The sequence below is a fragment of the Hydractinia symbiolongicarpus genome, chromosome 7, assembly GCF_029227915.1.
Source record: "Hydractinia symbiolongicarpus strain clone_291-10 chromosome 7, HSymV2.1, whole genome shotgun sequence".
NCBI lineage: Eukaryota > Metazoa > Cnidaria > Hydrozoa > Anthoathecata > Hydractiniidae > Hydractinia > Hydractinia symbiolongicarpus.
In genome coordinates, this window is record NC_079881.1 from 5,064,712 (window position 1) to 5,076,741 (window position 12,030).

At 33.3% G+C, this 12,030-nt stretch overlaps 1 protein-coding gene across 1 annotated transcript; it reads left to right on the top strand.

Annotated features, from left to right (window-relative positions):
* The first annotated feature begins 1,984 nt into the window (after positions 1-1,984).
* LOC130648889 (uncharacterized) lies at positions 1,985-10,816 on the top strand. Its single transcript, XM_057455008.1, has 4 exons — positions 1,985-2,115; positions 5,435-6,025; positions 6,159-6,305; positions 9,625-10,816. Exons 2-4 carry the CDS (start codon positions 5,449-5,451, stop codon positions 9,945-9,947), a joined length of 1,047 nt encoding a protein of 348 aa, XP_057310991.1. The 5' UTR covers positions 1,985-2,115; positions 5,435-5,448; the 3' UTR covers positions 9,948-10,816.
* Positions 10,817-12,030: the final 1,214 nt, after the last annotated feature.

Genomic DNA, 12,030 nt, shown 5'->3' on the forward strand with positions numbered 1-12,030 from the left:
TAACTTAAGCTCTTTATTGAAAAGCAATACACCCACGGTTGAAAAGGAACAAAATTTTAACTCCCAAAATTGTTTTCCAGATGCATAAAAAGTATTGTCATTTATGAAGTTTACGCCTTCTTAATACTTTTTAGCCTTATATGTTCTTATTGTGTTTTTTTCTTATTTTTTCTATCATATATAAAGATCTTTTGTCTACAACGTGGCTTAGCGGAGAAGTCCCTGTGGTGCATCAAATGCCACGATCCCGGATTCCAGTCCCTGGGCTGCCGAGGCAAAAGGATTTGCAAGAATCCGTTAACTTAATTTGGGTATCCTGTATAGATATATGCGCTCAGTAACCCTCTATATTTTTACCTAAAAATAAAAGTAACAAGAAGAATTTTGGCTTGTTTAAGGTTACTCAAAGCGACGCGGGAAACTTCATTTTTTTAAAAGCAAAACTATCAAAAAATGTTACTTAGAAAGTGCGACCCTATATGTAAGATGTGCTGCCCCTTGTCTATGTCGATGGCCCTGTCTAATTTATTTATTACAAAAACATACACGCTTACTAGTAAAAACAAAGAAAATCCGTTTGCAAATAAATGTGTTTTGTTATTTTTATTTTAGTTCTTACTCTGTGACTAAGTACACTTGAGGTTCTGTTGATTTTTAAAATAAAAATCTCAAAGAAAAGTAAACATAAAAATACCTTACGTCATAAATTTCTAGGAAATTTAAGTGTTAAATAAATAAATCAAATCAGAATAGACGTAATGTTTTGTAAGAAACCATTCAGTTGTTTAATTTTTGACAATCAATTAATTAATTTGTGACAATATCAATAAGAAGCGTATTAACTTGAAGGTCGCCATATTTATCTAGACTAGTCGTCAGTCCATGGAAAAATACATAGGGAATTGCCTGTCGCACATATTTCTCCGAGTGTTATTTCGTGCGTCCTTGTCGCCCGTTTACACGAAGTAACTAAATTTGCTTGGACGGGGGGTTCTTACTATGATTATGGGTGTAAAAAAAACGGTTTTAAACTGACTTAGGCATAGCGAGTATTGCATTATAGACTACAAGCTTTTTTTATCCGAATATTAAAATTTAAACCAAGTTATTCTTTTTTTCTATTGTGTAAACCATGGACTTAGGGAGCGTTTACATATTACGTAATCAAGTAGGGGGGAGGGGGTGTTAATTGAAATTGCTTACGCTTGATTATGGGGGAGGGGTCAAGTAGTTTGATGACATAAGAAAATCAAAACAAATTAACAGCATATTTTATCATGACTGTGAAAAATATCAACTATCTAAAGCGTTTGTATTCGCCATATTCTATATCTTGCATGCAAAATATAAAAGTAAAATATAAAACTGTAAATATTCGTAATTTTTTGCGAATTTTTTTGCTTTTTTGGGGGAAGGGGGGTTACGTAGATGATGACGTAATTCTGGGAGGGTGTCAACCAAATGATTACGACTGATTACATGGGAAGGGGGGAGTAGAAAATAGGCGAAAAATTGATTACGTAATATGTGAACGCTCCCTTATTGATTTTAATCCTTAAACCCAGACCTGATATTCTCATACACGATATTATTTTGGTCGTTAGCCAGCATATTTGAATGCAACGTAGGCTGGAATTTTGTCCACACGTTTTTCGCGTAGAATTCCTAGCTCCAGAGCAAATAAGGGTCATGATAAAAAATATGGTCGGAGAATTCAGTAAATATAACAGATGTGGGGTAGCGTGAAAAAAGGATAAGCGAAGGAGTATGACTATTAGTTTTTAACCGCGCACCTCCAACCTCGATCCTGGGACCAATAGTGTTTTTTAATACGAGGACGCGTTTCATCCTCTCATATCAAGAACTGCTACAGGTCCTGGGATCGAGGTTGCGCACCCACGTTCTTTCCGTGCTCTTTTTTTTGTTGAATGAGATTTTTACGACAAATAAGAAATGTGATTTGAGAAGCAGTTTCTTGCACGTATTAGCTTCTGTTTTTAATATAAATAATTAAGTACTAAGAAATATATGGAGCGCTCTTTGACTATTGTGGAAAAAGCGTGAAGGTTGTGAAAATAAAAATAAGTTTTGAGCAGAAGAAAAGTTCAAGATTAGGTAATATGAATTTTTGCTTCGTTTTTTTGCATATAAATATTTTTATTGATAAAGTTTTATGTGAGGCATACATAAGCAATTATTTTGTTTTTCAAACTCTTCGCGCAAAAAGGCTTAATTTTTTTTTAAAAAAAAATTCTTCAAGGATTAATTTTTTAACATAAACCCTATTCGGTCCGAGGGGGGGGGGGGGGGGGGGACGGAATAAGACGGGTTTTTTTAATAACTCTTTAATGCTATGTTGCATGGCTACAATACTTTTTAAGTTTCAATATTTATCTAAAATCTTGTTATAATAAATCTTGTTATGATTATGTTTATAACTTGAAACTTACAACACAACTTTGTTTCATCAAGAAGAATCATTTTGCATGTTTTAGTCACGTGGTTAATCCGATTTCCCGATTTTTTTGGATTTATCCAAAAATCGAAAAAAAACGGATTTTCGGCAATTGTTCATACGATCTGTGTAAAAACCAGAAAATATGTTGCATAACATTTATTTAGCTTTCAGAAACTTCAACCAGAATGTAAAAATTCGCTCTAGAACTAAAGTAATTGAATTTTAAGCAGATAGTGGCATTTTGAACAAATTTCAAGATTTTGATGATGTCACAGAAAATGTGCTCACGTAAGCAAAAATTTATTGGCGCCGTAGATTAGTGGTTATAGCTCTCGTACTCTGTGCGGGAGACCGGGGTTCGATTCCTCTTGACGGCGATTCAACATGAGCGAGTGAATGTTACCATAGCCCCGGGTTAACCCAAGCCATGTGAGGGAAATTGGGAAGATGGCACACTGTGTGGGCCGTTGGATGTTGCCGGGAGTTGTCTAGTAGAGCGCGGGCTCTAATTGGGTCTGCGTAGCTCAAAATGAGCATTAAATACTCTAGGAGTCTCCATCTACGCCATGGCCCCTCCTGGAAATAATAGACAGGGTATATCCCTCGATATTTGTGAGGCTAGCCATGTAAAATATGCACATCTATCTATCTATCTATCTATCTATTGCTGCCATTTTGTTCTTTTTGTGACGTACTATAAGTGTGCCAAGTTTGATTCAATTTGGACAAGCCTATGAAAAGTTTTTGAGGGGGGCCGGATAACATTTTCAAAGGACAATGATATATATTTAAAATTATTATTTTCAGACTCAGTCTGTTGTGATTATGAAACTGTCACACTTCCTCTGCAACTAGAGTGCAATAAAAATTTCTGTCTAACTTTGTATAGGCCCTATATGTTTACTTACAAATTGTGATTCCACGCCCACATGCAGATCCCAAGTTATGAGCTTGTCTGCAAAAAATTAAAAGGCCAGGGACAAGTGCCATTTTGGCTAAGAAAATTATGTTATATAATCAATTCACCTTGATAATATCTATGCATTAATAAAGTTGTACATCCCTTAACAGGTGTAAAATTACATATGGCAGAAAATGTCTGAATTTGAAATTCTTTTAATGTGAATATCTTGAGAACGAGAACAGCTTTTTAAAACATTCAAAAAGACTTCTTAACCAACTTTTTAAGCTCTGTAAGTCCAATGCCTTTTTTACCTTCTATTTAACACTTACTGTTCGTAAGTAATATGAATTTATACAGCATATAGCTGGTCATAAATCTCCATTTATTTATAATAGAAAAAGCCTTTTTAAACTCTATTTTTGGGATAATTATCGAGTAGGATGGAAAATATAAAATAACTTGTTTTTGTACATATTTTTGCTGTGAATATGCTTAGCTATTTTTTTTTACAAATGGTTATCCTCAATGTTCCTATAAAGTAGAAAGAAATCTCCCTGCGCATGCGAGAATGCGTTTTCCAAACACGTGACTAAGAAATTTTCTTGTCTTTTCCGTTCCGTTCCGAGTGACTTTTTTCGATGGTTTTCGATGGAAAAATGAAATCTTTAAAAAAGTAACCAATCAAATTCACTTAAAATTTCATGACAACTTCACGTCAATCATGATAGTGGTTCAAATCAAAATTATCACTTTAGAAATAACAGTTGCATGCCACAGTTGGTAGCAGCAGCAACATATTTTGAACAACACCCAAGTGCCAGTTACGCTACACAACAGCCACAACAGAACTACATGTCCTGGCTGCAGCAGCAAGACTATGATTCATCACCACCACCATCACAAAATTTAGAATGCCTTCTAATCGAGGAAGTCAAAAAATATGTATATATGTCTCATGTTTGGGACGTTAAAACCTGAAATTTCAAAGAAACTCTGAAAAAAAAGCTGTATACACTAACATTTTTCTGCCATCAAAGTTTGTGTGGAAATTAAAATTAATTGATTTCTGTTTGGTTTCGTTCCAATCCGATCTGAGGTTAAAAATATGTAAGTGGAAATCCACCTTTATACAGCATACTTCACATACAACAATTGCTGTATGTGAAGCTGCCGAATATTTGTGATTTGAAACAAAAGAAGTTCCTCTGCAATATTTTTAATTCAAACTCAGTTTGATTTAAAATATTGCGAACATTTGCCTCATATTTTTTCATTATATAATATATTGAAGGTACATTAATATGCTGTGGCAATATTCTGCCGTAATATAAAAAGACCCTAAACATGATCACGTGTGTAAATAACTGGTTTGCTACATTAACAAAATCAAACTTTGGAGCTATAGAAATTTATTTCTTATGCTTTGCTTACCAAAAATATATTGCATGTGCAAAGTTATATGACGTTTTTCATGTGATTGGTAATTAAATAAAGCTCTCTGTTATTGATTCTATTCCCCCATGATTTTCTTTTCCCTGTACCCTTTTTGCCCTTTATTGTGCCCCTTCCTACTGACATCAATTACACCCCAAGGCGTACCTGAACCTACGCCCATTTACACCCCATGGCGTTCCTTAACCTACACCCATTTACACCTCAGGGTGTTCCTTAACCTACGCCCATTTACACCCTATGACGTTCCTGAACTTACGTCTATTTACACCTTACAATTTTTTGCGATATTTTTTTTTTAATTTTTGCAGTTTTAGTTTGTTTGGCACTCTTTAAACTTGTTCCTTTTTTATCTAAATAAGTAAAAAGACATCTTGCTAATAGCAAAATATGTGAAAATTGGAATTTTTTTTCGTTTTCTACTAATTTTAATTTACTTTCACCTCCTACTACCTCACCAGTATTTTTTATTTTATTAATGCGATCCAATCTAACCACGTAGATTGTAAAATACGTCGCTTGTACCCGGCGATAGCGAAATCAAATAAACAGGCGTCAGAACTCCTGGCTATAAGACAGCTCTAAACTTAGTAGCTTCAATCTGTTTTCTTTTTTTACAGGTATTTCAAACAGGATGGCTGCATTTAAAATACTTTCCATCCTCGGAACTTCATGTTTGTTGCTGGCATCCATAATGTACATTGTCGGGTTAGTTACCAACAAATGGGTGGTGACAACTTTTTCTGTAAATGGCGGACAACTGTACGATGTGATGAATAAAGCGTTTAACACGCCGACAAGAAACCCATTCCTCACACCACCATATAACAACCAACGATTTGCTCGGGATTTATCACAAAAAATCTCTCAGTACGGTGCTGGTGACTTTGATATTGGGAATCTAAAATATTACTTGGATCAGGTGAAAAAATCTCCTTACTTCCGATCAATCTCGATCAACATAGAGGCGAGTTTCGGACTGAAGCATGTGTGTCTTGATGTGAAAGTCAAAAGCGATTCTATTCCGAAAGCTTTCCTAAATCAAATTAACAGTTTGATTAAAGCTAATGGTAGAATGTATTTGAAATGTTACAGTACCACTTTTCTTAAAGAAAGTTCTAAGCTACAAAGCGCGGCAGCATCCAATATTGAAGGAGGTCTAGGAGTTTTGATGCAACAGTTAAAGAAACATGAGATGGATGCTTTAGACGGTACAGTTGCTAATAATTGAGGTTAATTCAACAGAGCATGGACTTATCTGAGTTTTTTCTTTCACTATCGCTATTGTGATTACTTTTATACTTTTAGTCTGTTTTGATGAAATTAAATTAATATTTATTTTAGCATTGGATAAGGTCAATGTTTGCATCATATTGGCAACTGTATTTGCTTCCCTTGCCTTGATCGTTTCATTCATTAAATTACCTTGCGTCAACATTTCCAAAAAGCAATGGATTGTGGGTATAACTGTTTGTTTAGCTGTCATTGCAGGTGAGGAAAACACTTAGTTTCATGGTCGTCTCTTTAAAACAAAATTTTGCCTAAAACTTAGACAGGCACTTAACCTCAGTTTTAATACACGCAGAAGGGGATTAATAGACCTATTTCCATATCCATTCTCGTTCCGCGGAATATATATACCAAAATACCGAATAACATGAAAACGATATTAGTTATGAGCAAAATTTTAGTTGTTTTTAGTTTGCAGCGAAGCAGTGCAGACATGGTTTGTTTACTTGTAAAATTTGCAAAATTAATTTGTCATACAGATTGTTATTAACATTTGGTGATAATATGGGATATTAGTATGTATCATTGGGCCGTTCTAATGCTTTTGTTAATTATTCTTGGTGTTAAATGAGCTAGGTATTAGTTAGCTTTGAATATAATACGAGTAGCTACCTAGTTCACTGGCTGACTTGTGCCAAACAAACGTGAAATTTCAAGCTGTTTACCAAAATTGGTGATGTTGCTGGTATCTATCCTGTGTCTCCAGTTATTGAGTCTACCGTATTTTTTAAACAACATCTGTGAAAATAACATTAGCAAGGCTTACTGATGACAGCGTGGTTTTAAAATAGTAATTAAGTTGACCTTATGGTTGCCTTAACTCGTTTTTTCCAAGTGAGGGTAGTTTTGGAAGTATTTATAACTCACATTTTACACATCTGTGGTTTCAGAATTAGGATACTAATATGACTTGGTGGGGAAAGTTGAGCCTAAACTTTCCTTGGAATGTTCTTGCTTATTTGTGTCACATTTCAAGCCTCTATCGTAAATTGTATTTGTTAAAAAAATTATTTAGAATTCCAAAAAATAAGGTTGACAAAAGAGATGATATCCTAATTCTTAAATTTTGTATTCAGAGAGTTAACATCTTGGTATTTTTTCAGGCAAATGAAATTCTCCAGTGATTATGCTTGGTCAAAAACAATTTTTTCCTTGAGAGGATCACTTCACGAAACAATTTAAAAATTGTTGTTTGTAAAAAACACAAAATGGTTACTGACGTCCTGCCTAGAAAAAAAATCGATAACATTTTGTCCACAAAATGCTTGTCATATTGAACATTTGTAAGGTGAGAACGAAATTTTTGGTTTTATAATTTTACAAATCGACGCTGTGAAAGATTATTTTCTGTTAATAAACAATTTGAACAATTCTGCAAGATTAATTTTCAAGATTTCATGTAAGTTAGAAAACAAAATACCTAGTTTTTAAGAACATTGAGACTGAGATTTTGCCAAAAATTAAGCACGTTTACAGCTGAAATCCAGACATTCTTATAAGAAAAAGTATATTATTTTACTTTCCTTTTTTTGGATAAAAACCTCTTTATTAAAAAGACTTTACTTTTCCTATATATGGAGATTTATGATAAGCTCTATGCTATATCAATTCATATTACTTACAAACTGTAAGTATTAAGGTTAACCATCACAATGCTTGATACAAATGTACGATTATTGACAGTCAGTAAGAGAGGGAGTAGTGACAGAGGGAGTGCGACAGTTACATATTCACAACAGCACAATAGTTTGAAAATATTATTTTTAAATATCGTTTTACACAACAAATGTTGAAAAATGATTTGTTAATTACTCATGCAGCTAAGCTATAGCTACAACCCTGGAAAAGCATATTCAACCAGTCAAGCATATTCAATATTCAACATTGATTTTGGGAGAATGAAGAGCTCGAAATGAAATTCACAATATGTTTTTCCGTGTTTGTAGCTTGGTGCTTGCTACTTTGGCTAGCTACCCAGCAAGCTAATTTAATTTTTTGAACTGATCAGAGTAATATGAAGTGCCACTAAGCATTAGTAAACTGTATATTAAGTTTTAGTCATAAATTTACATGGAAACAGTTAAATTAAAATTTATTCACAACATTCTAAGAACGTGGGTAGGTTTTAGGTTTAGCTAGCTAACATATACCAAAAGATACGCCCTTAAAATCTGCAACATTTTAACTTTTTTCTCACACTACCACTACCAATACCCTCTTTATAACTGTGTTAACTACGATTATGTAAAACTGCCAGTTAAAAGCTGTAAAAGTCAACATTTTGTTGATACATTCTTCAAACTTGCTTGTAAACAACCAGCATCCCGAAATTTGCTCATAACTAATCTCGTTTTCATGCTATTCTGCATTTTCGGATGCATATTTCGCGGAACCAAATGGATATGGAAATAGGTCTATTTTGGCGAATTTCGTTTTTATCAAGTAGCAAAACTAAGTTCCCCTAGCAAAAGTCAATGGCAAAGTTATCTATATATATTCGCTCGTCCCGGGCATCATATATTTTTGCTGACGACTCAATAACTCGGGATCTGCAACTTGGTTTGCAATCAAATTTCGTGGGTAAGCTTGTATAAACCCTATATATTTACTCACAAAATTTAATTGCAAACCGACATGCGGATCCCAAGTTATGAGTTCGTCAGAAGAAAATTAAGAGGCCTGGGAGGAGCAAACAAGTCTTATTTTGGCAAAAAAAATTATTTTAATCAATTAACCTTTGTAATATCTATGCATTGTTAAAGTTTAAATGCACACCCCTTAACAGGTTTAAATTTACTGAAGAAAGAAAATGTCCTAATTTGCTATTACTGAAATATGACATCATGATTCATGCAGCATAATTAAATCTGAAATTCTTTAAATATGAATATCTTGAGAACGAAAAGTTTTTTTTAAAAAATTTAAAAAAATTGTTAGCTAACTTTTTAAGCTCTATAATATAAGTCCAACATCATTTTATACCTCGTGTTCCCTTTAGTACTCCCAAAATTGCTAACTTGAGAAACTGTTTGCAAAAATTAGTTTTAAATTTAACTTTTATTTTCAAAAAATCTACAGTTAACAATAATATTCAGAATCAGATATATCTAAAAATTAAGAATAGATTAAGGCTCAGATGTATCTAAAAATTAAGAATATAATAAGAAAAAGCTAAGCCTTACAGGGCAACAGAGGTGTAATTTTTCGTTTTGTTTCAATTAGAAATGGTCTCGGAGAATTTTGCTTTTATACCACAAATTCATAACTTCTCTGAAGTAGAAGAAGATTTTTGCAGCAACGCGAAAGTTTTTTCCGCGAAATGCAAACATTTTACGGTAAAGGTTATCGCTAAAATACGGCTATTATTAAAGAGACTAGTCCGCCACCCGTGAAAAAATCCAGGGGACTGGCAGTCTTTTTTATATTGCATTTCGTGATTCTGTAATACAACGTTTTTCTCGTGGACATAGAGACAAAATACGGCTATTATTATAGAGATTTTTGTTATATTATATTACAGCTTTGTCATCGGTTGCTGGTGTTGCCATATTACAAAAAGACTTTCATTTAAAGGACGACATTGAAGATTACAAAGAGGTCGCTATCACGTATCTCAAAACCTATCAGAAAGAAGCATACGCCCAATACGCCCCTTTCTTTGACGTCATAAAAATCACAGAGAAGATTGGCTACTCGCACATCTTGGTTTGTGTTGGTATTGTGTTCTTGATTGTTGCTATGGTGATGAATATTGGAGAATTGTTCAGTGCCAAGAAGAGCCATGACGATGCATATGAAATCTCTTTGTTATCTTCTGATGGATATAAACCAGCAAATGCGTAAAAAAACTTCATTTTGTTGGGTTACTTCTATTTAAAGATGTAAGTCCTAACAGAAGGATATAGAAAGAATGAAGGAACTGTTAGCGATGTTGTTACAACTTTTGTTTGTCTGTATTTAAGAAAGCGGCTTTGTTTGATAATATCTTATTTATAAAAACTTTTAGCACGTATTTAATTTTCGAGCATTCATTACAGGTTGTGCACTTTAAGGTATTGCGTATCTTTTAAAATTAATAGTTTTTACATTTACTTTTTATTTTATTTTAAACCGATCATTTTTGTGTTGGTATTGTATTCCTGATTGTTGCTATGGTGATGAATATTGGAGAATTGTTCAGTGCTAAGATGTGTCTCCCTTGTGTCTTGCGATGGATATAAACCTACATATGTCTAGAAAAAGTTCTTTTATTTCGTATGCTGTTTCACTTAATTGTGGAAGGCAACAACAAGATGTACAATGTAACGTGGAAAACCACAATTCTTATTCTTGTTCTTCGCATTCTTTATTTGTAAAGAAAACAGCTGCGCATTCCTTATTAAGTAAAAACAGTTGTATTTAATACTTTTGTTTATTTGGTTTGTTTGATTGGCATTTGTTTGGTTTTGTTTGTACATACTTTTATATATAATTTTTGTGAAGTTGTTTTTGCATAGTTGTTGTTGATAGAAAAAGTAAACGCGTTGTTCTGACATCGTAAAATTAGAAAGGATTAATTTTGATTTTTGAATACACAAACCTAACAACATTTAGAGATATGACAGTTTTTTTCATCTTTATTAACGGGTATCGTTGTTGTAGTGTTGAATGTGTACACAAGGTTTTGTAACAATTTATGCACGGAAATAACAAAACCGTTATTAACTTTTCTATATTTTCTTTTTTTTTAAGTGGTGTATAGTTACCATCTTTCGTAATTATCTTGTGAGTTACTTTTTGATTTCGCACAACCTCGTATTTACTTTGGTAGACAATTGTTTGATTTTTAAGTACAGAGATCACGTTCACATTAAGAATAATAATTCTATTTCCACATACCGCAGGTGAAATCGGTGATAAAAATGGTCTGATGTGGTTAAAATGTTCACTGACAGAAATTTCTACGTAATGAAAATTAATTGAGCAAATTACAGTGCCAAACGGTATTTATTTAATAATACCCTACTAATAACATTGTGGTAGATCGTTCGCTACTAATGGAAAAGTGGGCTAAATTATCGGTTGAGTCATGTTGAAAGACTGAAAGATAATGTCCTCATCTTCATATTGCACACAAAGAATATTAGCATGGAAAATATAAGCATTGTGCACGTTACACCCAAAAGAAAACGAATTAAATGTCCGTGATGATGATGATGATGATGATGATGATGATGATGATGGTGATGGTGATGGTGATGGTGATGGTGATGGTGATGGTGATGGTGATGGTGATGGTGATGGTGATGGTGATGATGATGATGATGATGATGATGACACAGACAAGGCTTCTATTTTAAACACACAGACGAGGCTACTACTATAAATGCAGACACAAGACTACTATTTAAAACACACAGACGAGGCTAGTATTTTGAACACAGACACAGAGATAACACAATGTTTCGTTTGTTTAGAAATCAAATGAATTTCAAGTATATAGAGAAAGTATGGTTGAGACAGAACTCTCTCTATATATATATATATAAAAATAAAAAAAAATAACTTAAAAAATTTTCACAAACAACAAATTTTCTAAGGGGTTATTTAAACGAAAATTAGTTCCCGCAGAAATTGTTGAAAAACTCCAGGTAACTCGAACTTTTATTAATTCGAACTGTTTTCTATGGTCCTTTGAACATTTCTAAATACTTCCATAAGAAAATTACTCTTTAACTCAAACCCCAGATAACTCGAACATTTGTTTTCTCGAATCATTTTTTTGTGCACCTTAATAGAACTGTATGGTAATGCAATGTGAATTTTAACACCAGAAGTCTTTTTTTTCCTTTTTCACGATAGCCTTGTAAAACGGTGTAAATTGAGAAACAACATGTCATCATATTTAATCTCGCAAAATATTAGGACATGCCATCTTTGTTAAAAA